Source organism: Alligator mississippiensis, chromosome 3 (assembly GCF_030867095.1).
Source record: "Alligator mississippiensis isolate rAllMis1 chromosome 3, rAllMis1, whole genome shotgun sequence".
In the NCBI taxonomy this organism is placed as follows: Eukaryota; Metazoa; Chordata; order Crocodylia; family Alligatoridae; genus Alligator; species Alligator mississippiensis.
The window spans coordinates 269,314,778-269,338,620 of NC_081826.1; the positions used below are offsets into that span (position 1 = coordinate 269,314,778).

General features: G+C 45.7%; 1 protein-coding gene and 1 long non-coding RNA gene across 4 annotated transcripts in view; one reads left to right on the forward strand and one right to left on the reverse strand.

Annotated features, from left to right (window-relative positions):
- The window catches only part of SNX18 (sorting nexin 18), a 195,643-nt gene extending 185,051 nt beyond the window's left edge, over positions 1–10,592 (reverse strand). For both annotated transcript variants that reach the window (XM_059725182.1, XM_019495868.2), the window contains exon 1: positions 9,001–10,592. In XM_059725182.1, the coding sequence (XP_059581165.1) occupies positions 9,001–10,522 (1,522 nt within the window). In that variant the 5' untranslated portion in view covers positions 10,523–10,592. The remainder of the gene's footprint in view (positions 1–9,000) is intronic.
- A 99-nt stretch (positions 10,593–10,691) lies between these two features.
- On the forward strand, positions 10,692–23,006 carry LOC106738499 (uncharacterized). 2 transcript variants are annotated; one of them, XR_001371579.3, is made up of 5 exons: positions 10,692–11,284; positions 11,932–12,018; positions 16,120–16,238; positions 18,405–18,935; positions 19,118–23,006. It is a non-coding gene; the product is annotated as an uncharacterized LOC106738499 (long non-coding RNA). The 2 variants fall into 2 exon arrangements; XR_002092926.2 differs by having other exon boundaries at positions 10,692–12,018.
- The last annotated feature ends 837 nt before the right edge of the window (positions 23,007–23,843 follow it).

Here is a 23,843-nt window from a genome sequence, read left to right on the forward strand (position 1 = left end):
GTTGACCTCTGCAGTATACATGTTTCTCCTGTTTCTCATAATAGGACACTTTGTGCTAGTTGGCTTATATATGAATCTACGGTATATGACTGATTAAACTAGCACTGTGTGTTCTTTCAGGATCTAGACTGGCAGACACCTATACAGTTTTGACTCTGGAAGGATTGCTGTACACTGGGTCCTCCTATGTGGGATAGACCCTTTCCTGACTGAGATATACCTCTCCACCAGCACTCATGTAAATACACTGGCTGCAGTGACTATCTCCAAAAAGAAAACTGCCAGTAGTGGAAGTACAGTCATCCACAGATGAAGCAAAGGAATTTTCTGGGAGATAGGATAATAGCAGAGGACAGATAAGCTCCTTTCAGATCTATGTAAAATGCAAAGGAAAAGCCATGAACGCCGCATGCTCCCAGAGGCTGGGGGGGGGGCATGGCGAGCTCCCACAGGTGGCCACGGCACCCCCTACGTGTCCCCAATGAGAAAAGCTACATCGTGCTGGCTGCTAGAGTGGACTGAAGTTTATTCATGTTAAATGTTGGTTTCCTCACAATTTAGAGGAGGTCCATCAGTGCTGGGAACATCAGGGAGGGTGGCAAAGCAGGAAGATCCTGGCATTAAGAGCAGTGCCTCTTGATGCAGCTCCCTTTGCTCTTCAGTGGTGCTATACAACGGCTCCTTTTGGGATGCTGTTCCCTATGGCAGTAAGTAGAGTGGGCCAGGGAAACAGTTCGTGACATCTGCTTAATCAAAATCTAGGGGTGCACTGATAAAGATTTCTTTTTGGCCAATACCAATGGCCGATTGTTAAACAGCCATGTTGGCCAATAACTATCCAATTGCTGCTATGCAGCACGGCAGCATGGAGAGCAGTGTCTGACCACTAAGTCGGGGGGGGAGGGGGGGAGGTGCGTGTGGAAGAAGTAGCTCCCCACCACTGCACACACCCCCAGAGGAGGCATGAGGCGGGTATGTGCCCCCTGGGAATTGTGTGTGGGGCGAGGGCGGGCTGCCCACTGTGAGCTTGGGGCCAGGGGCTGTGTTGGCCTCTTCCCGGAGGGGGGGCGGGGATGGGTTGGGTGGCTACAGGGAATTTTGGAGTGGCCATAACCCACCCTGTAGCCACCCTACTCTGGCCTGCCCCAGTGCAGTAATGGCCCAGGCCCCTGCTGGGAAGAAGCCAGCGCAGCCCCTGGCCCCAAGCCTGGAGTAGGCAACCCACCCTTGGCCTGTATGCAAATCCAGGGGGCACATACCTCCCATGCCTCTGGTGATACGTGCAGCAGTGGGGAGACAAATCCCCTCCACCCCCATCCCCCCGCGCTCTCCAGAGAAGCCGCTTGTAGCTCCATCATGTGCCACGCTCTGCCCCACCCCGGCTGGGCAGCACACCTGCCCTGCCCCAGCCCCACTCCTTCCCTCACCATGGGGGCCTTGATCTGTGTCCCAATCCCCACCACAGACTTCCCGCCAGATATGGCTCTTCATGCTGCCAGGCTACATTCCTGGCCACATGCATATTGCAGCTGCATGCATGCATGCATGCATGCATGCATGCATGCGGCATTTATTGGTGACATTATCAGCTACAACTGTCCAAAAAAAGCCAATCGCTAATAATGTCAATTTTCCTTTTATTGGTGCTGATCTAATATGGATGATATATCAGGGCACCTCTGTCAAAACCATTTGCCTCCATTGCTGCTCCAAGGTAAAAGACTGAATGTGCTCTACATCAGCATGGCTGCTCTAGGGAGCCATGGAGACAGGACACCAAAAAGGCTATGATCCCTGTCCAAGGATTAGATGGAAGAGGTGGTGCAGATGTAGACTTCTTGTACCTTTCAGTCACCTTACCCACTACCTTTGTCCTTTATTGGAGCTGTGGATACTGCTGTCCCTCAGAAGGGAGAGCAAGAAACCAAAGACCCAACTTTGCAGCAGCAAAAAAGTCAAAAGAAGTTTAAGTTTAAAAATCAATCAGTTGAGCATAGCTCATTTTGTAGGGAGGTTTGGGCCATCCTGCATTTGTGGCAGCAGAACAAAGCTTACTGTTCCTTCAAGGGGAGGGAGAAAACTATGCTACTGCCAGATCTGGGCCAACCCTAAGCTGCAAGCAATTTTGAAAACCATGATTAAGGACCGTTCTGTAATAGGACATTTTTTGACCCACCCCCCCCCCCCCACCACCACACACACACACACACGGCACAAAATTGTCAGACCTAGAATACAAAGTTCCCATTTACTGCAAAAAAGAAAAACAACAATGAAAACTTCCACCAGTTTAGAACATGCCAGCCTGCCATAAACTACAAAGATTGCCCAACCATGATGTGGTCACATGTCTGGAATGTTAAATGAAATCACCAACTCTTCTAGCTGTGCTATTGGAGGCCAGCCTGCAGGCTGGAGCAAGATCTGAACTGATGATCTAAAAATGAAAAGGCTCCGTTTTCCCTTATCAATCATATGAATCATCCAGTATAAAAAAGTGCAAAAGTACTTTCAACTGTTATTTAAAAACAATATGGCATTAACAAGAAAGGTAAACAAGACTCGGTAGAACATATTTGCTATATTTTATTCCATTCTGTTGGGGAGACTGTGCTGTGTGTTGGACCAAGTTTGATTTGTATTTTTCTGTATTAGCATTCCAGACACTGTGTTGTTTTTAGCTATGCAATTTATAATAAGTAATATGCCAGCTGGATAGGTTAATATAGCCTATAAGCATTAACTTGGCATTTTAACAACCTAAAATAAGGACAGTGTTTCAGTCTTTACTAGGACCTTATTATGCCTTTATAGTTCAACTTTATATTATCTTAAAGGTGACTTATAGAGATAGAAAAGTTTGGGCTTTTTGGTTTGTGTTTTGGATTGTGTGTTTACCAAGGCTTGAAAGAGCTCTCTGTTTCATAAGATTTACAATTTAGGTATACTGGTAATGTCAAGTCTTGTTATTCCTTTTTTGATCGCAGTCTTTCTTGGATTAGTTGGAACTCTTTCAAGTTTAAATAATGGGTAAAGTGATGAATCCTTAATAAAGAACTATTTAAGCTGAATAGGTGTTTAGCAATTCATACTGCACACACTTTCTATCAATCCAGTTTTACTTCTTTGGTAGCTGCAATGCAGCACTACATCTAGTTCTCTGCTTGTTCATAGAACATTCCAAAGTAAGCAGGACTGAACCCCAAAGATGACAAAAAAACCCCTCAAGAAACACTTCCTGCCGTGCCTTTCTTATTCATCAAAGAAAAGCATATACAGATACCTCCCCCCACCCCCCATCTTCTTTTCCTTAAAGAGACCTTTACCAGTTTAGCAACATCAGGACACAATCCACAATACCCTTAACAAATATGCTTAACTTGAAGCATGTGAACAGTCCCACTGATTACAACTGCAACTATTCAATGGCCTTAACTCAAGGGCAGGTTTGAGTGTTTGTAGCACTGGGGCCAAAAAGGTCAACAATTTTCAAAATTAAATTTGAAAACTGGTTTAGAATGACAGACCACCAAATCTTCTCCTCATAGCTAAAATATTGCTTGTAAAATTATTTAGCTGCAATATGAAATATTGTATTGCAATACTGATTCTGACCCTGCTTTGATTTAGAATAAGACTATTTGATTGATCCTAGTGAAAGTTTTAATTCTTTTAGTATTTCTTCATTATTGGTCCAGTCATAGAATCATAGAAAATTAGGGTTAGAAGGGACCTCAGGAGGTCATCTAGTCCAACCCCCTGCTCAAGGCAGGACCATCCCCAATTAGACCATGCCTAGCCAGGTCTTCAAAACCTCCAAGAATGGAGAGTCCACAAACTCTCTGGGTAACCTGTTCCAGTGTTTTACTACCCTCCTCACGAGAAAATTCTTCCTAAGATCTAACCTAAACTTCCCTTGCTGCAACTTGAGACCATTGCTCCTTGTTCTGGCATCTGCTAAGACTGAGAACAGTCCAGCTCCATCCTCTTTGGAACTACCCTGCAGGTAGCTGAAGGATGCTATTAAATCCCTGACTCAAGTCTTTTCTTCTCCAGACTAAGCAAGCCCAGTTCTTTCAGCCTCTCCTCATAAGCCCGCTAACCATTTTTATTGCCCTCCACTGAACTCTCTCCAATTTGCCCACGTCCTTTTCATAGTGGGGGGCCCAAAACTGGATACAGTACTACAGATGTGGCCTCACTGGCATCAAAAAGAGGGGAATAATCACTTTCCTTGATCTGCAGGCAACATTCCTACTAATGCAACCTGGACAAAGGAGAAGAGGTTGATGTCATATATTTATATTTCACAAGTTTTGTTTTGAACAGTTTCAGGTGCAGTTTCCCAAAAACTCTTGCACCTCTCCATGAAACCTGGCAGGCTTCGTGGCCTCAGCATGGGGCTACCATGCTGGCTGTTTTCATCCTGCCGCACCTTAACACACACACAACACGAGTTTTGCTTTGAACAGTTTGCGGTGCAGTTTCACAAAAACCCCTATACCTATCTCCTTGAAACCTGGCAGGCTTCGTGGCCTCAGCAGGAGCTACCATCCCTGAAATTTTCATCTTAATCAGGCAAGAAATGACATAGTTATAGGCATTCCAGTGATTTCCCATTATAACCTATGGCCAAATTACCAAAAGAGAGTCGAAACTCTGAAACAGATTTGGCTTAATTGAAACAGCACAGTGGTCCGAAACACGGAAATGAATCATTGCCCACCAAAATGGCCAAATTCAAAACTGAAATGAAACACAGCCATTTCACACAGCCCTACTAAACAGCCATAGCTCTTTCAGTCTTTTCTCATAAGTCATGCTTCCCAGATCCCAAATCCTTTTCGTTGCTCTGCGCTGGACTCTTTCCAAACTGTTCACATCCTTCTTTAAATGTGGACCCAAAACTGGATACAGTACTCTAGGTGAGGCCTCACAAGTGCTGAATAGATGTACATAACAGCCCTTCCATACAGCACTTCAGCCGTTCAGATCTTCAAAACTTCTGCTCAGATACTGCCTAACCCTGGAAGTGCCCAAGACCCTCAGTTTCTGAAACAGTCCCCAAGACCCCTAAAATGCTGCATCTCGGTGTGTGTACCCAGTAGCTAGGGACAGAAGTTGCACATAAACCAGTTTAAGTAATCAAAAACTGGTTTAAAACTGTAATAGAAGGGAAGTTCAATGCACATAATATAGCAAATGGCTGAAACTGGTTCAAGTCTGATATACTACATTTGACCAGGTTTAACTGATTTGGGTCAAACTGGTTTATGAAACTTCTGTCCCAGATCCCTTCCTGGTTTAAGTTACATCAGAGTTCCCCAGCATCTCAGCATTGTTTAACCCCAGGCTGGGCTGTCCTGTCTGTTCCAACAAAGAAGGGTTGCGGGGAGGGGAAGAGAGGCAGGGACTGCCCGCCTCCCCTCCCTCCCTCCCTCCCTCCCCCAGGCAAACCCCAGCTGGAGTCTGGGGCCAGGGAGGGGAGTTAAACCCCACTTCCCCTGAGTGCAGAGCTTCCCTGCCCTGCTAAACTTACTGAAAGTTACTGCTGGCTGCCACTGTGGACTGCAAAGCCCAGATGTACCTGGAAGCAGGAAGAGGAAGTGATGAGCAACCCTGCAGAGTCCTGCTTCTCTGATTCTGGACTGTAAATCCCAGAGACCTCAAAGGCAGCAGAAAGAAGAAGTGAACACACAGCCCATGCTAGCTACGTGCCAGAGAGCAGTGCTCTAGTGCCCCCGCAGCTTCTGGCCTGAGCCACTGCAGGCATGTGGCTGTGTTTCCCCAAATCAAAAGTGAACGTCTGTCAAGTTATTTCTCAGTTTAAGATCTGCAGTTTAGATTAACCTGCAAAAACAGAATTGATTTCAGCCTTGAGCTTTTTGACTGTCTGCACTTAGCCAGCGTGTCTGCAACTGGGAGTGTGAACAACTACCCACATCCTGACCTTACTGAGATGCTCAGCAACTGAGTCCCACTGAACTTCTCAAACAAAGTTTCCCCTTTCTATTTCATGGCAGGGTCCATTTCAGTAATTGCTGGACTGGGTCTTACACAAAATCAGATATGCCTTCCACAAAACACAGCAAAGAGGAGGTGATACCAGCTATCACGTGGGATGTGAAAGAACCAGGTTTAAATCATTCCTCTGGTCAAGTTGAAGCAGAGACTAAAACCATCCAAGTCTACAGGGAATTCAAAGTGGTGGGGGAGCTGCCTCAATCGCTCCTGCTGAAGCGTATTCCATTCTGCAGAAAATACTTGAAATATTTATTGAGCCAGAGAAAGAGTGAAAACATGGTAGAGAGCCTGGTAATTATCACCTTCACTCAGGAGACCCAAATTCTAGACCTTTCTCCCAGGAATAGTTTATACAATATAGAACAACATCAACAGGATACATTAAGATCACTTAACTTGAGAATATTTTATATCCAGGGTTGAGGGTGCTCTTCTGGAAGGTATACCTTATTCAAATTCAGGCAGAGGAAGGATCTAATACCAACTGTCCCACATCCCCAAGTACTGCATTAACTGTCAGCCTATTGGGCTGGTCAGCACCATCATTTTGTGGCAAAAGGCTGAGCTGGCTTAGATGCTTAACTCCAGAAAACCATTTGTGGATGTAAATCCCAAATACAGAAAGTTGCTTATCTATGGCCAAGCAGACTCTTTTGGTGGGAAACATTTGGCAGTCTCTCTAGTGCAAAAGGAGTATTACACAAAGGTATTCAAATCTACCCCACACGCAGACCTCTCAACCTGCAATATATGCACATTCTTGACCTAACATTTATAGTCCCCACATTTTCCTAAATGTCACATAAATGGATGTGCAGAGAGAGAAGTAGGAGGGGCCCTTGCACTAAAACCTACATCCTAAATTTCTGTGTACAACAGTTTGTTTAGCTGCAGTACAACAAATCGTGGCAAGAGGTAGGGGACTACAATCCCCACCTGCTTGTGTATGCTTTAGGCACAACTACTCCCATTTTTCGCTTGGGGTTAGTTTTGAAGGCTACTGAAGAGAAAGAACAGAACCTCCTTCAGGCAATAGTTCTTCTTGATACAATCCAAGTGTAAGTGTGGAAGAAATTAGCGTATGAACCTTTTTCACCTTACCAATGTGTCTACTGGGTCACTTTAAAGGGAAGTTTTTGGGAGAGTTTATTAGAAGAGGAATGTCCAAGGTAAAAGGCAAAATGCAGAGGAATGACATTACATTTACATTTCACAGACAACCTGCTAACACAGACAGATAACAGATTTTGTTGGGCAGGTATGATATACAGGCAATTCTTTTATACTGGCAGGTTTCTGTACTTTGTTGATTATGATACTAAAGGGACACAGGTAGCCTTAAAAAAAAAACCTGTGCTGTCAGAATATCCTGTTTAAATAGTTTTACACTATTAAAAGGTATTTTAGCCAATTTCCTTTAACACTAAAAATGAATTCCTCACGTTAGCTATTAATCACTCTCATTATTCAATGCAGAATGCTTCATTTTAAAACTTGCCATTTCCTAAAGAAGTGACATCACCAGGGTCAGCCTCCTCTCTCACTTTAAAACGTCTTGCATACATTAATACTACTATACACTGTAATCCACAAGCTTAAAAAAAAATACCACCCCCAATTCTCCTTTACGTAATGGAGAAGGGTTCTGTTTACACAGCAGAAAAATAACCAGAATTCATCATATGAAAATGTTTCTTTCATGAAGTTTACATACATAACAAGAAAAATTACGTTTTGTTGTAAAAGTACGTTAAAGTTATGCCTGTGAACACTGGCTCCTCACATTTTCTCAAAAATCTGTGATTCAGTCATCAGCACCTATTTCACAAAAAGCTACTCATTTCAAATCAACTAATTTTGCCTTAAATTTTGAGAGAGTTCTGCAAACAAAAGCTGTGAGGCATGTCACATGAAAACAAAGTAATGGATGCCTTTTTCTTCCCCTGAGGGTGGCAAGTCAAGCCTTCATTATATAACTAGATAGATGATTGATGAATTGAGACACTAGGATGAGGACTTTAACTTTACAACTGGGAGCCTTCCACATAAGTTGTTAATGTTAATGTTAAATTTTATATTTATGTGGAAGGTGTCATTGGTCTTACAGTATTCTTTCCCTCCAGTGGATCCTAAAGTGTCTTGCAATGGTCAGAACTTCAGAAACTGCTACATCTCAGATCGACAATGGCAAGTAGAAGAAAAGAGTAAGAGGTGAATAGAAACCTTTATGCAGTGAGGGAGAGAAGAAATTTTAGCTGGGGACACTGTAGCACAAGTGTCACAAGACTGACTTGTTTACACAAGCGTCACAAGACTGATTGTCCAGCTACAGTAGACAATACCACAGCATGTTCAACATCCAAAACACTTTCATAGCAAAGCACATGTAATACAAGGTTACACAGAGAAACCTCAACCAGGTTGCCCAATTCCTCCATCTGTTTCTCCATTTGAAAATGAGACTAATAATATTTCTAATTGGGCTGTTCTAGAGGTTGCTTTTAAAGTGCCTCCACAGGATGGGATGAAAGGAACATTAGGCATATTACATTCTCAGGCTCTGTTTCAAACCAATTCTTTAATAGACGAGATAGATTATTTTAAGATAATAATGCTAGGAGCTACAAGAGTAGTAAGAGATGCTTTTGCATCACTTCATCTTCAGGAGCCTTTCATAAACATACTTGTTAACTTTTCACATATGGCAGGTACTTATTTCCATCCTATAAACAGCTAGAGAAAGACCAATTTAAGGCCTGATATTAGTAGAAATGACTGGATCTTTGGTACAAAAATGAAACTTTTGAACCACCCTGTTTTGCATTTACCAAAAATGCAGCAGGATACAGTCCAAAGCCAGCATCAGCAAGCATCAGAGTTGGAAACAGAACATAAAGTTTCTGACCCCCATATTTCTGCATATTTGTATATGCAAACCCTGATCAGCACCACAAAGATAAGATATGAGGATGTTACCTTTCTGGACATGGATGATATCTGGGAAGTTAGCCAGATGTCCCTGATACAGTGCTAACAAATCCATCACAGGGTCAAGGTCCTGTCGGGGCTGCTCTGCGAAAAGCTCACCGATGGTGTCATAGGCGTCCGCTGTGAAGGCGATGGCTTGGTTGAGGCCGGCCGAAAAGGCCTGCTGGTCCAGCTCGAAGGCCAGGCTGAGGCACTTGAAGGAGTGCCCTACCTTCTGGTACTCCTTCTTGAAGCCAGTGACCTGCTTGCGGGCGAACTCGTTGGCAGTGTGGTTGAGCTGCAGGGTGCTCTCGTCCATTTTTTTGGTGAAGGCTTTGAAGCCGTCTACCTGGCTCTCCACCTCCTGCAGGTCCAGAGCGGTGCCGGGGCCCGTGGGGACGCTGATAGCGAGGAAGAAGTTGGCCCCCACCATTTCGTCCCTCTCGGCCTTGCGCTTGCCCTGCTTCCAGGCCTTCTCGTCGGTGCTGGGGCAGGTGAGGAAGTGCTGGAAGGCGTCGCACTGGGCCAGCACCGGGTGGCTGCACATGTGGTCCATCCACCAGGCCAGGCCCTTGCGGCGCTTGGAGATGAAGTCCTCCTCGAAGCGCCCGGTGGCCTGCTTCTCGGGCAGGTGGGGCACCGAGATGACGGGGAACTTCTCGGCCAGGCGCCCGTAGAGCCAGTCAAAGTGCTTGTAGCGCCGGTGCACCTGCTGCCCGGTGTGGCTGGGCACCAGCTTGTAGGCGATGTAGCTCTTCATGCCCTTGAACTTGGTCTGCTTGGTAGGGTCCTCGATGGAGCACTGGAAGGGGTAGGGGTTCTCCTGCCACTCGGGCCCGCGCCCGCCCAGCACCACGCACAGCTTGTCGCCGTCCTTGACGAAGCCCGATGCCTCGCCCAGCACGAAGGCCTCCCCGCCCGACTTGACGAAGGTGGAGAAGCGGTTGAGGTTGCGGCTCACCGTGGCCGAGCTCTTGGCGCCGCCGCCCGCCGGGTGCTGCGCGGGGCCGGCCGCGGGGCCGCCGCGGGAGCCCAGCGACAGGTCGGAGCGGGTGGACAGGCGGTAGCGGCCCGCCGCCGCCGCCGCCGCGTAGTCGGGGTAGGAGCCGCCCAGCGAGCCCGGCTCGTCCGCCACCGTGGAGCTGTCGTCCCAGTCATCGTCCCAGTCGTCGTCGCTGCCCTGGCTGGGCTGGTAGCCGCCGCCGTAGGGCGCGGGCGTGAAGGGCGGCTCGGCCGGCAGCGGCAGCGGCTCGAAGCCGCCGGGCGGCAGGTTGGCGTAGCGGGCCCCGCCGGGCAGCGGCGGCGGCGGCAGCGGCGCGGGCGGCTCGGCGGCCGGCGCCCGCAGCACCTGCACGTAGGAGGCCGGGAAGAGGCCGCGGTCGCCGCGGCTGTTGACGCCCTCGAGCCAGCCCTCGATGTCCTGCTCGCTGCACAGGCTCAGCACCTCGTGCTCCCGCAGCGAGATCTCGCCCGGGTTCTCCGACCTGAAGTCGTACAGCGCCCGGGCGCGCAGCGGCACCGGCAGCGCCATGGCCCGGCCCAGCCCGGCCCGGCGCCGCGCCGCGCCTCTTCGCCCCGCCGAGAGGAGCCGCCGGGCCGGGACCGGCCCACGTAACCAGTGTCGCTAATCCAGAGCCGAGAGGCAGGGCCAAGGAGCCGAGCGCAGAGCGGCCGCCCCCATCGATGAGCCGCGGCGCTGCTCCCTCGCCCCCTGCTGTCCGGCCGCCGCCCACCTGCGCCCGCCCTGCCCGCCCTCGCCCTCGTCCTCGCCCCCGGCCCGCGCTCCCCTCACGGGCGCGTCCTCCTGCTCTGCGGGGAACGGCTGCACGAGGAAACCGGGCGCGGGCAAGGGCTGACAGGGGACGAGGTGGCCCCTTCCCCCTGGCGAGGGGCGGGGGAGAGGTCTCCCGTTTCGGCCACCAGGGAAGGCCCCCCTCGGCCCTGCCGGAGCGCCACGGGGACGCTGCTGAGTGCGCGGGGTCCCGGCCTGTGGGGCGCAGGACACCCCGCACTGGCAGCACAGCACCTTTGGGACTGGAGTGGCACCCCACTGCAAAAATCAGTCCACATAGGACAGTGCTTGTTGCCTCCCGGCAGCAGGGTCAGGGATTGCCCTGGGTTGTGTCACTCATGCTGCTGGGCAGCTCCACCCACGTGGACTTTGGCAGAACTGTCCCCTCTGGCCAGACTAGTCCCTGCATCCTCCAGGACCGGCTTCTCTTGTGCTGTTCTCTGCAGCCTCTGGGATGGGATACAGGACATGCCAGACTGTACTGTGAAGGGGCTGCTATGGGTAGGGGATGAGATCTGTGTTGCTCCTTCCCACTCACAGCACCTGTCAAAGGATCTGGGGGCGCCCCAGGGGTCCCTGGCAGCCTGGCTTGAGAATCACTGTTTTAGTGCGTGAGAGCCATAAAATGTAACCGCCTCTTTTATTTCAGTGTAAAGCTGAGTTGCTAAAAAGAAACAGCACAAGTTGCTAAAAGAGGTTATCTGTATTTTCAAATTTTTCAAAATAAGCAAGGTCTTATAAGTAAAACTGAAAAAGATTTCTTAAAAATATGATTTGCTTTGACTTTAAAAAGTCATTCTTCTTTCCTTTTGCCTCACCTTGTGTAAAATGTTTCCCCCTCCGGTGGCCCTCCCCACCCCCCCCTCACCCCAAATTGGGCCAGTATTTCCTTTTCCCACCAGAGTAATGACAGAGTAAATCAAAACTGCAGGACTTCAGTGAGCTTCTTTGCTTTCAAATTATAAACAGAATTGGACAGGAGACGGTTATAAATTTGTAACATCTCATTGTAAAATAGAGCAGCAGTAGTATAAATATTGATATTAAGAAGTTCAAATTTGTCCATGCTTAACTGTTCAGCCACTTATAGTTTATACAAGTGTGTCAGTGGTTCCTCACATCAGTCTACATATTTTCTTCTGTAATAGTGACTCTAGTACATGACGACAACTGATCCTCATCACAGATGACATCTGATCCTCATCACAGTTACAGTACTTCTCTGATTTTGACAGGTTTGTAGCATCTTTTTTGGTCTTGTTGAATTGTATATCCAAAGTTTCATCTTGTGAGAAGGAAAACTTCATGTGTTAGGTTCCCAAACTTTTTTGCAGTCCTCTCCCTTGGCATGCATAATCAGGCAAACTGTCTCCCTTACCCTTCACAGTTGTACAGCATCCCTGTGACACTAGGATAGTGTGCATTTTACTTGAGTGCAAATATTAATTTTCTTATTTTGGAAAAATGTAATCACACTGATTATCTTTACTCTCCCTTTCCTGCCTGTTCTGTTCTTGCTCCTTTGCAGGGGCTTCTCTGACACCTTTCTTCTCTCTCCATGCTCTTCTCTCTTTACCTTTCCAGATGCCTGGTCCTTTACTACCCATACATCTGGTTCCCTTTTCCCCAGGAGTCCCGTTGGTAGGTCAACTCCATCTTCCATTTTTCTTCCTCTGTTACAGTGACTGCTAGTGAAAGAAGCTAAACTGGCTTTCCTTCATTTCTAGTTGTTTTAATGGCCATCAATACTCTGTAAAGAAAGCTGGTTGCAAAGTGGAAAAATTGGTACTATGTAACTTTTCTACTCTGTATACAAGGTTCTTCGGGTAAATGCAATATCTTTTATTAGACCAACTACGTAGTTGTTCTTTGCAAGCTTTCCAGCACAAACACCCTTCTTCAGGCATAGGGAGAGTCTGCGTGTGTTTTGTGTTTTCTCTTCTTTCGGGAACCACCTACTATGCCACAGATTCATCTCAATGATGTTTTATGCCTCCTTTTTTTATTTATGATTCCCGCATCTGTTCCCCCTCTGTCTACTTTGCCTCCAGACTGTCTTACAAACACGAACATTTCCTCCCAAAGGTTTTGAGAACTGTGGTAATTTTGTTAATCTCTGATTTATTCTGTAAAGTGCAGATATACTCTGCCTTCTGCCATCCTAGTAATATCATCAGTAGGCCTGTCTGCTACATTAATTATTTCTTCTTTCTGAAATAGCAGTCTTTTCATTCTGTTGCTACTTAAACTTATTTTTTAGTCAGCAATAGCACTTTTCATTTTCACTTGTGTTTTGTTTGGTTTGGTTTGTTTTTCTTGGCCACCTTCACCCTTGCTTATAACAAATCTCCTAAGGTGGGGAAAAAACAACAAAGGAAGCCTTAGATCCATCTCCGTTCAGTTTAAAATGTTTTCAATAAAATCAACTATTGAAAAAACTTGTTTGGAAACAAATGGAAGTTGTTATTTGCACAGTATTGAAAAATTTGCTTGTGTGTCTAGAAAACAAAGAACATGTCCTTGCCCTGTAAAATTTGCAATTTAATTTGCACATGATGCAATGAAAGGCAGTAAATAGTAAGGAGGGAGGTGAGAAAGTACAAGGGTCAAGTAATTAGATCAGTAAACTAACTCATTTGTAGTGCATAGAATCTTGTAAATATGCATAAAAAGGATGTTTGTGTGTTTGTTTTTCTTTGGGGGTAGATATACTCATTTCTTGCAATGGTAGGCTTCTGAAAGATATTTGAAAAAGAAAGGCAGCCTAATTGTTCATGCCATAAAATACCATCAGCTTTCTAGATATTATTTACCTCCTGTACTGTACTTCATCCTTTTTTAGGTCGAAAAGGTTGATGAAGGTTGATTCATACCAATCTATCTTGTTTGTTGTTTCCTACTTATTTTAACTAGGGTTTTCTTCAAATTCACCAGCTGAGCTGACCAGATGATATGGACTGAATTTCATACCAGTATGGGTTTAATCCAGTCTCTCTCCTGTTAGCCACTTTTTACCTCTTTTGGACTCTCCTGGGTACTAAAGTTTCTCTCAAGATTACATTTGTGTAGGATTCTCATTCTCTGATCTCTTACCACAGGACTGGTGAAATATACCTGGCTCCTATGGATTTTTTTTATTTTTTACCTTTAAGGACAGTAATAGCAAGGGGTAGCACCAAACCCCTTACATGTGCTTGTCTTCTCAAGTTGGAAGCCTGCCCTCTGAATATTCCTATCAGTATTTTTGATAATGTATACAGTAGACAATACAAATATACAGAATACAAATATATACAGTATACAAATATACAGAAGCTCTGTATAGAACACTGTGCTTCTTTGGGCTTCATCTCTGTATCTTATCCCAACAGCACCTAAAGTTATTGCTCATTACTCTGATTCCATTTGAGTCAGATATGGTATTAAATTTCACAGGTCTCCCTATCAAATCATTCATCTGTGTTTCGCGGTGCTTCAGCAACTTCTAGGAATCCAATACTTACCTTCATCACTATTTTTTGGTGCTTAACACTGTTTTGGTGCCAGATATTTTTTTGAACCTCAATGTCTCAGGTTTTAGTGCTACTTCCCTGTCAGTGTTGTATAGATGGATCAGTGTTCTTTTGATGTTCCAGTCAGCCAAGAACTCCTGTAAGTCCAAAATGATGTAGTTGACCACAAAGTTTTGCACTAGTTAGCTGATATGAATGAATGTCTAGACTGAGTTTCAGAGCTGCCTATGTTGTCACAAATGCAGTGGCAAGCCCCCAAAAGAATAGCCTTCCTCTTTGAACCAGTTTCACCATTATCTTTGAAACAAAGTATTTAGTATTTGAAAATGATGGTACTTAGCCACCATGTGAGGTCAGGAAAATAATTCCTCACTTGAAGCCCCTGACAGTGCCTTATTAAAGCCTTGTATTTTCCTGTCCAGCTTCCATGTGCTTAAAGTACAGATCCAGATAATAATTCTAGATATCAGTATGAGCTCAGTGACCTAGCCCTAATCACTAATAATAAAGGGTAGGGTTGTTATAAAGTTCTCTGTATTGGCTTTTAAGGCATACCTCCTGCCTCCTGTTAGCAGCTGTCAGAATTGTCAGCATGAGCACTTCTTCCACCAGGGACACCATCTTTGGCATCAATGCTCCCATTACATGTGGCTCTGGTGTCAGCCCAGACTTTCTTACCACTGATACCAAACACACAAACATGGGAATTGCCATATTGGATCAATTTTGAATTTTCCATTTTTTATTTAATTTAATGTTCCCTTGTTTTGTGTTATGAGAAAAGGGTCGAAAACATTTCCAGTCTACTTTTTCTGCATCACTCATTATTACAGATATTTTTACTGTTTTCTCATATTTATCTCCTTTCAGAGATAAACAGTTTCACTTATTTCAGTCTCACGTTATGTGTATGTTCCATGCCTCTAATTGTTATCATTCCAATTTTCTGCAATATTCTTTGGATGGGAAATGTCTGGTATTGCATACTATTGTAGATGAGGCCATCTGATTGATGTGTTTAGAATCAAAAGGTTCAATACTTGGGAACATGATAGATAAGTGTTGGGGATTTCAATGACAGCCAGCTCAGGATATGCATGAATTAGAAAAGTGTAAGTGAACAGAGACTCTGTTACCAAAAATAAAGGCCCTGTAACCTTTATTACTCATCATCCAATTCCTCCACTGCCATTCTGCTGCCCACTTCAACTGACTGGTTTAGGTCTCTCTGAAGTTCCTCAGAGTCCTTTCTGGTATTTCCTAATCTAAACAACTTTGTGTCATTTAAGAATTTTGCTATTTTGCTAATCCTTCCTTTTAAGACCTGATGTTGGATTTCTGGGGGGGAGAAGGATTTAGAAATCTGGTGCCAAGCAACTCAGAGAGACAGAATGGCAAGAAGAACAGAGGAAGAGAAGACAACAAACAGATGGGATAATTCTATCTTCATTATTCTGATAATGAAGTTTTTTTTCAGTCATATTAGAACACAGTGATTTCTATTATTCTTATTATTGTCATGATGCAAGGGCTTGTGTTTTCAAGATGATTTGCTTCCTGAACTACCATTATCTTTAATCACCTCAAGTAGGGATGTGTAGTAGCTTTTCAGCCTAAGTTGAGAGCTGACAAATTGGGATCTATCCATCCATTCCCTTATCCAGGTATTTATATGGCCTTCATTACAGCAATACAATCCCTCAAAAATGTGAGGAGTCTGTGTAGCGCTCAACTACCTAAGATAGATTAAACATACCTAAACTAAACTAATTCTTCTGAAAATGTATGTAATTTTTAGGGCTAAGCTCTTGCATTGAACTTTAGGTCTCCTAGGAGTGTCCTGACCCTGGATTAGGTCTACCTGTGCCTAATTGCATTTTTGGCTGCAGACATCTGAGTGTCAAGATATAAACCCAGGAGTCCTCAAGTTATATTGCTGTTTGGTAAGTCTGTACATGGCCTCTTCTTGACTTCAGCTCTCAGTCTTGTCTTTCTGTTTCTGCCTAGCCTCAGCTCCTGCTCTGTCTTCCATTGCTCCCTGTTTCCATCTTCCATCTCCGGCTATTGATCCCTGGCTTCTGATATCTGCTTACTCTTCTGGTTTCCACCTCTGGTTCAATTCCCTCACCTTGAACAGCCTGATTCCAATCCCAGTGTGGTGTTGTCTGTAACTTCTGACTTCAGTCTCTGGCTGCCTTTGGAAACTGCTCTCCAGGTTTGTGACCTGGCCCTAACCATTTGAGTGCATCATCCACACTATGGTTCTTTAACATGTACATTTTATATAATTACACTGTTCTGCTCTGCAAAAATTTTCAGCTGGTTTATCCTCCTCCCTGTTTGCTCTAACTTTAGACTTCAGCAAACAGATTTAATGTAGTAATTAGCTCCTGGTGTAACCTTTCAGTGGATTCCAATTTTAACTTTCTTGTAATGACTAGTGAGTCACAGTTAGCTCTGTAAGTGGTCACCTTTGTGTATACCTATATATCAAACAAAAATGTCAGAATCTGCTAAACTGGGATCCTTTAGTGTATAAAATTTCTATGTCAATGAAGACAGTGTTTTCAAATATCGGTTGGAGAAAAAATGTAGGCTAATGAAGTAAACTGAACTGTAAAAATGCTCCAGTTATTCTGTAATCTAACAGAAACCATCATGGCTCCTCAAGCACTTACCCAACCAATAATGCACAATTATGAAAGGAAAAAATGTGTTACATTAAAAGTACATTATTTCCCTTGTGGGGAAAAATGGCAATAAAGTATTGGAACAATTGTGGTCTGAAATCACATTTTCCATTGCTTTCCTTCCAATGAGACAAACGCATGTGGGCGGTAAGCTTGTTGAAATTAAAACTAGCACTTCCTTTATTCTTTTAGAAATAATTTTTAAAAAATCAAATTTTTAAAGTAAAAATTGAAAAGTATTCAAGGGAAGCAATCTACAGTACCATGAGAGAGATTTGAATTGGCCAGGCTAGGCTTTTTGTTGCTTTGGGTTACAAAGACAAAGACTTTGCACAGAAAGACAGCTGACATAGACTGTTTAATATGTGGGAAGAGAAGAAACTTGGATTCCTTTGGTAAAGGTTTCCTACTATTTAATTGGGGAACTGTGTTGCTGGAGTCAGAGTGAGTTTAGTTGTCCTTAGCAAGGTTCTGATCTTGACAATAATGTTTGTTTGCCTATAAGCTTGATGGGACTACTTAAGTCCTTATCGTTAAGAGTAAGCACCTTTTTGAAAGCAACAGAGGGAGTTCTGCTTAGTTGCAGAACCCTGCAACTAAAGTTGCAGCTTTTGGGAAGAGGAGATAAAAATGGTGTGAGTTTCTTTAATTGCAATGGTGTGAGTTGCTTTAATTTAGGGTTATCCTGAATAATTAAATTCTAGGTAAACAGACACTCCACTACCAACATTAATTTAAGCTCATAACCTTCCCAGTGCAAACAAAAACCTGTCAGCCCTAATGTTGTCTTCACAGATTATTTTGGTAATTTTCCTTATGCATTCTCACTGTGGTATTATAAGAGAGCCACAGAAAGTGGGTGTTCCATGAGTTAAGACTATCAGCAGTTAAGATTTTGCAGACATCGTTTTACATGGTGGACTTCCAGGAGGCACCATTGGATCAGGTAAGAAAGCAGAGCTGTATTTTGTCTGTGTGTATAAGAACTATCAGGAAATAAGCCAGTTGATCAGTTGCATTTCTAAGAGTAAACTAAGCCTAAACACTTACTTGGTATCTATTTTCCCCCATGGTCATTTTGTGTAAATTTAAGCTGTCAATTATACTTTTTCATCATCATTTGAACTAGTTGGAAAAAATAAATAACATTTCTATTAAAAAGAAAACCAGCAGAGAGACTTCACTGAGAAGTTTGATTTTGCTTTTCTCCCCCATTTGTACTCACCTCTATCTGTCATGTAATATTACAACCCCTCCCCGTGGGTGGGGAAGGGGTCTGGAGGCCCCCTTGCCTGTCCCTCTTGTGCCCGACTTTGGGCCCTGGAGGAGCAGGTGAGGGAACTTCAGGCTGAGGTGAGCAGGCTACAGGGGATCAGGGCTGCAGAGGTTGAAATTGACATGTATTTCCATTCTCTGCAGGATTCTTCCAGCAGACAGACCTCCCAGGAAGGACACACAGCAGAGGAATGGCAGAAGATGACCACCAGAACCAGGACTGTTTGGGCTAGCATGGTGGCGGCTCCCCAGGTACAACTGGGGAACAGATTCGAGGACTTGGTAGCCTTGGAGGAGAAAGTCAAAGTGGATGCCTCCGGGGGATATGGTGCCACTCTATGCATGGCATGGTCCAAGCAAGGACAGAACACCACAAGGAAGAAACGCCGAGTCTTCGTCATCGGAGACTCCATCCTGAGGGAAACGGAGGGTCCCATCTGCCAACCCGACCCCATGGCATGTGAGGTCTGCTGCCTGCCTGGGGATCGGATTCAGGATGTTACAGGCATGATCCCAGACCTCATTTGACCCTCGGCCCAGTACCCCATGGTCCTAATCTATGTGTGAATAAATGACGCGGCGGAGAGCAGTCCAGATCACATCATGAAGGACTACGAGGCCCTGGGGGCCAAGCTGAAGGAGATGGGGGCGCACGTGGTATTCTCTGTTCTCCCGGTAAGGAGACATGGACGGCCCCATGAGGCCTGCATCAGAGTGGTCAACCGGTGGCTTCAGAGTTGGTGCCACCAGGCAGGCCTCGGGTTCCTTGGAAACGACCTGCATTTTCGTGCAGGGGGCATGCTCGGGTAGGATGGGCTTCACCTCTCTCCTCAAGGCAAGCGTGTCTTCTCTTCCAGGTTGGCTGATCTTATACAGTGTGCTTGAAACTAGCTTCGCCAGGGGATGGGGCCACAGGGAGACACAAGGACACTTTCCAGCCAAGACAGGTGATAAGCACAAGAAGTACCCAGGTGAGTGACAGGGGTCCAGATAGTCCTGGGATCGGGGGGAGGGGCATGCACCCATAGGAGGCCTTAAATGCCTCTACACTAATGCTCATAGTATGGGGAACAAGCAGGAGGAACTTGCCCTCCTGCTTGCTAACACAAACCCGGACATAGTGGGGCTCACTGAAACCTGGTGGAATTCAACCCATGACTGGGCAGTAAACATCAAGGACTACAGGCTGTTCAGGTGGGATATAACGGGGAGGAAAAGTGGGAGTATGGCACTCTACATCAAAGAGCAATACACGTCCTCAACAAACAGCATGGGGTCAGAGGAGGAGCAGACTGAAGTGCTCTGGGTTAGAATACATGGGGGTCGGGGGGAAAGGGAATTAACGGTGAGTGTCTACTATCAACCACACAACCAGGGGGAAGAGCTGGACCGGGAATTCTCAGGTCAGCTTGCAGAGACAGTTAGGTCAAGGGACGAGGTCATCATGGGTGACTTAAACTACCCGGACATCTGCTGGCAGGAGCAGTCAGCCAGGTCTGACTGCTCACGTAGGTTTCTAGCTGAGATACAGGACCTCCATCTAGCCCAGGAGGTGCACAGTCCCACCAGGGGAAATGCCTTGCTGGACCTGGTTCTGACTACAGGCAATGACCTGGTGAGGGGACTGTGGGTTCTCAACCACCTGGGCAATAACAGTCATCACATACTGGAATTCATCATCCAACACAGGGTGTCAAAAGCCCAAAGGCCGGCAGCAAGGCAGCAGCCCTTGACTTCAGGAGGGCTGATTTCAATGGGTTAAGGGGAGGCACTGAGGTCCCAGAGGGTAGGGGAGTTAGGAATTCAAGATGAGTGGTCATTCCTTAAGGAGACAATCCTCCGAGCCCAAAGGGTGACAGTCTCAACATGAGTCAAAGGGGGCAAGAGTGCTCAAAAGCCCCCATGGCTCACCAAGGGCATTCAGGAACGTCTGAAAGCTAAAAAGGAGGTATACATCCGATGGAAGGGAGGGGTCATCACCCAGAAGGATTATACCTCCATTGCTCGAGACTGTAGTGGGGCTGTCAGAAAGGCTAAGGCGGAGACAGAACTAGGACTAGTGGCCAGGATCAAAGATAACAAGAAGTCCTTTTTTAAATACATAGGGAGTAAAAAAGCACCGAGTAACATGGGGCCCCTTCAGGACACGCATGGCAATCTGGTGGCTGCACCAGACGATAAAACTAACCTCTTTAACAAATTCTTTGCCTCCATTTTTCTGAGCAGGAACCAAGACACCCCCTCATCAGGATTCCAGACAGACTCAGGAGAGGCACAGCCAGACTCAGGGTCAGAGATGATCTAGTTAGGGAACTTCTGGTGGGCTGGACGTGTTCAAATCAGCAGGTCCGGATGATCTTTACCCCAGGGTGCTGAGGGAATTGGCAGAGGTCATTGCAGGACCCCTGGCACGGCTTTATGAGCGCTCATGGTGCTCTGGCCTTGTGCCAGAGGACTGGAAAAGGGCCAATGTGGTCCACATTTTCAAAAAGGAGAGGACCCAGGAAACTATAGGCCCATTAGTCTTACCTCGGTCCAGGGGAAACTCTTTGAGAAAATTATCCAGGAGCAAATCTGCGAGGGACCAGCAGGGGAGATTATGCTTAGGGGCAACCAACATAGGTTCATTAGGGGCAGATCCTGTCAAACCAACCTGGTTGCCTTCTACAACCAGGTCACAAAATCCTTAGATGCAGGTGTCATGGTGGACGTAGTCTTTCTGGACTTTAGGAAGGCCTTTGACACTGTCTCTCACCCCATTCTCATTACAAAATTAGGCGACTGTGGCGTCAATGCCTACGCAGTCAGATGGGTTGCAAATTGGCTGGAGGGCCACACCCAGAGAGTGGTGGTGGACAGGTTATTTTCAGCTTGGAGGGACGTGGGCAGTGGGGTCCCCCAGGGCTCGGTCCTTGGGCCTGCACTGTTTAACATCTTCATCAGCAGCTTGGACGAGGGGGTGAAAAGCACCTTGTTCAAATTCCTGGATGACACTAAGATATGGGGAGAGGTGGGCATGCTAGAAGGGAGGGACAGGCTACAACTAGATCTGGACAGGTTACAGGGTGGGCGGATGAGAACAGGATGGGTTTCAATACTGACAAGTACAAGGTACTGTACCTAGAGAGAAAGAATCAGCAGCATACCTATAGGCTGGGGAACTCCTTCTCATCAGCAAAGAGGGAGAAAAGGATCTTGGAGTCATCATTGATTCCAAGATGAACATGGGCCGCCAATGTGAGGAAGCGGTCAGTAAAGCTAACTGCACCTTGTCATGCATCCACAGAAGCATCACGAGCAGGTGCAAGGAGGTCGTCCTCCCCCTTTATGTGACACTGGTCAGGCCGCAGTTGGAGTACTGTGTCCAGTTCTGGGCACCGCACTTCAGGAGGGATGTGGACAGCATTGAGAGGGTCCAGAGGAGGGCCACTCGCACAGTCAAGGGGCAGCAGGGTAGGCCCTATGAAGAGAGGCTACAGGACCTGAACCTGTTCAGCCTCCACAAGAGAAGGCTGAGAGGGGATCTGGTGGCCGTCTATAAACTTACCCGGGGGGGGCCTGCAAGGAACGGGAGAGTCCCTGTTCCCCTGAGCACTACCAGGATTAACTAGGAATAATGGCCATAAGTTGACTGAGAGTAGGTTCAGGCTAGATATCAGGAAACACTAGTTCACAGTCGGGGCGGCTAGGATCTGGAAACAACTTCCAAGGGAAGTGGTGCTGGCTCCTACCCTGGGGGTCTTCAAAAGGAGGCTAGATAATCACCTAGCTGGGGTCATTTGACCCCAGCATTCCTTCCTGCCCATGGCAGGGGGTTGGACGTGATGATCTGCTCAGGTCCTTTCCGACCCTACCAACTATGAAACAACACTGAATCAAAAAGACTACACATTTTCTAGTAGAAACTAGGAATGTGTAGCCACAGGCTTTCCACTAGAGGGCACTAAGTGATTTTAAACATTAAGGTTATCAGAGCAACAAAAGTAAATTATATGAATTAAGTTCTGTGTTAAGCAGGGAAATATCATGAGTGTAATAAAAGTTTGTATTCACAAAAATATTTTCACATGTATTTATTAATGTAGAATGTTACCTTTTTAGAAAATGCAAATGCTTGTAAAAATCCAGTTGTGAATATTTCATTTTTATGAAACTGGAGTAAACTGGAGACATCTGAAATGGAGACATTATAAATGCCATATGTAATGCAACTACCCGAGGAAAAAAACACTGATGTTCATATTTGAACATAAAATAGCAACAGCCTAAATCAAAGCCAAGCTGGCAACATTACATATACATATCTATACCAAAATAAGCTTGAAGTTCATCTTTTACCTTTGTTAAAAATCTTGGTCAGGCTCCTAGTGTGATCCAATGACGATGTCTGAAAATCTCGCACCTCTGCATTTGTTACTGCCTTGGAATGGTTATCACATTTTAAGCTGAGGCTTCTAAGACTTGTGGGGGAAAGCAGCATGACCTTATGATTAGACCACCAAACCCGTGTCAAGAGCTCAGTTTTATTCCTGGCTCTGCTGCAGATTCTGTTAATTTGTACAGCTCATTTTATCTCTCTGTCTTAATTCTTCATCTATAAATCTGGGGTAGCAATACTTCACTGTCACACAGGGGCAACATAGTGGGTGCATCTACACGAGATGTTTACTGTGGAGTTGACTAATTAGCTCCAGCAGTAAGCGTCTTGCGTCTACACGCGTGGCCTTATTAGGCTGTAGGAAACTAACTCTGCGGCAGGGTAGTACTTGTATTTATACATGATATGCTTCCATCACTATATTATCTAAGACCTTCATAAGTTTATTCTCACTAGGCACCTCTACACATGCTATTAAGGTGAAGCGATAAATCCAAGGTCAGCTTATCATGTCGGAGTTTATTCCTCCTGGGCACCATGTTTATACATGCACCTGGGACCACAGTAGATTGAGCTGGGTTGGAGCAGCCCCACCTGGTACGGGGCCCAGGGGGGCAGTCTGCCAGCCTGGGGCTACTTTGACCCAGCTCAAAGTGCTGTGAAGGGGCTGGCTGGGACATGAAGGTGTTTAGTGCAAGGCTAGCCACCCTTGTGCCCCAGTCAGCCCATCAGTGTCTGCACATGCAGTGTTGCAGGGTAAAAAAAACCCTCTGCATTAGCATACGCATTTATTGCTTTGCCTTAATAGTACATGTAGAGGTGCATAGTGAGGATAAACTTACTAAGTTCTTAGATAATACAGTGATGGAAGCATATCGCATATAAACATTTTGGAAGATGCTGAGTACCCTTTGCTCCTGTTGACCTGCCTAATCAGCTCTGGATTGTGGCTTCTGTATGCATGAAGGCTGAACTACTCTCCTACTGAGCTTTCCACTAAAATCTAAGGCGTCAGAGCAAGAAAGCATGTAGAAATTTTGCCTACACTGTGTTTCCTCTGAAGACAGAGAATCTTAGTTTTTGGCTAGCAAGCTAGTAACTTTCATAAAGACTGCATTCTCATTGTTTTAAAATGTGTTTTGTTTGTTTCTTTGTTTTGTTTATGGTCACTGAAAGGAAATCCAGCTAAGGTCAGTGTCATGTCT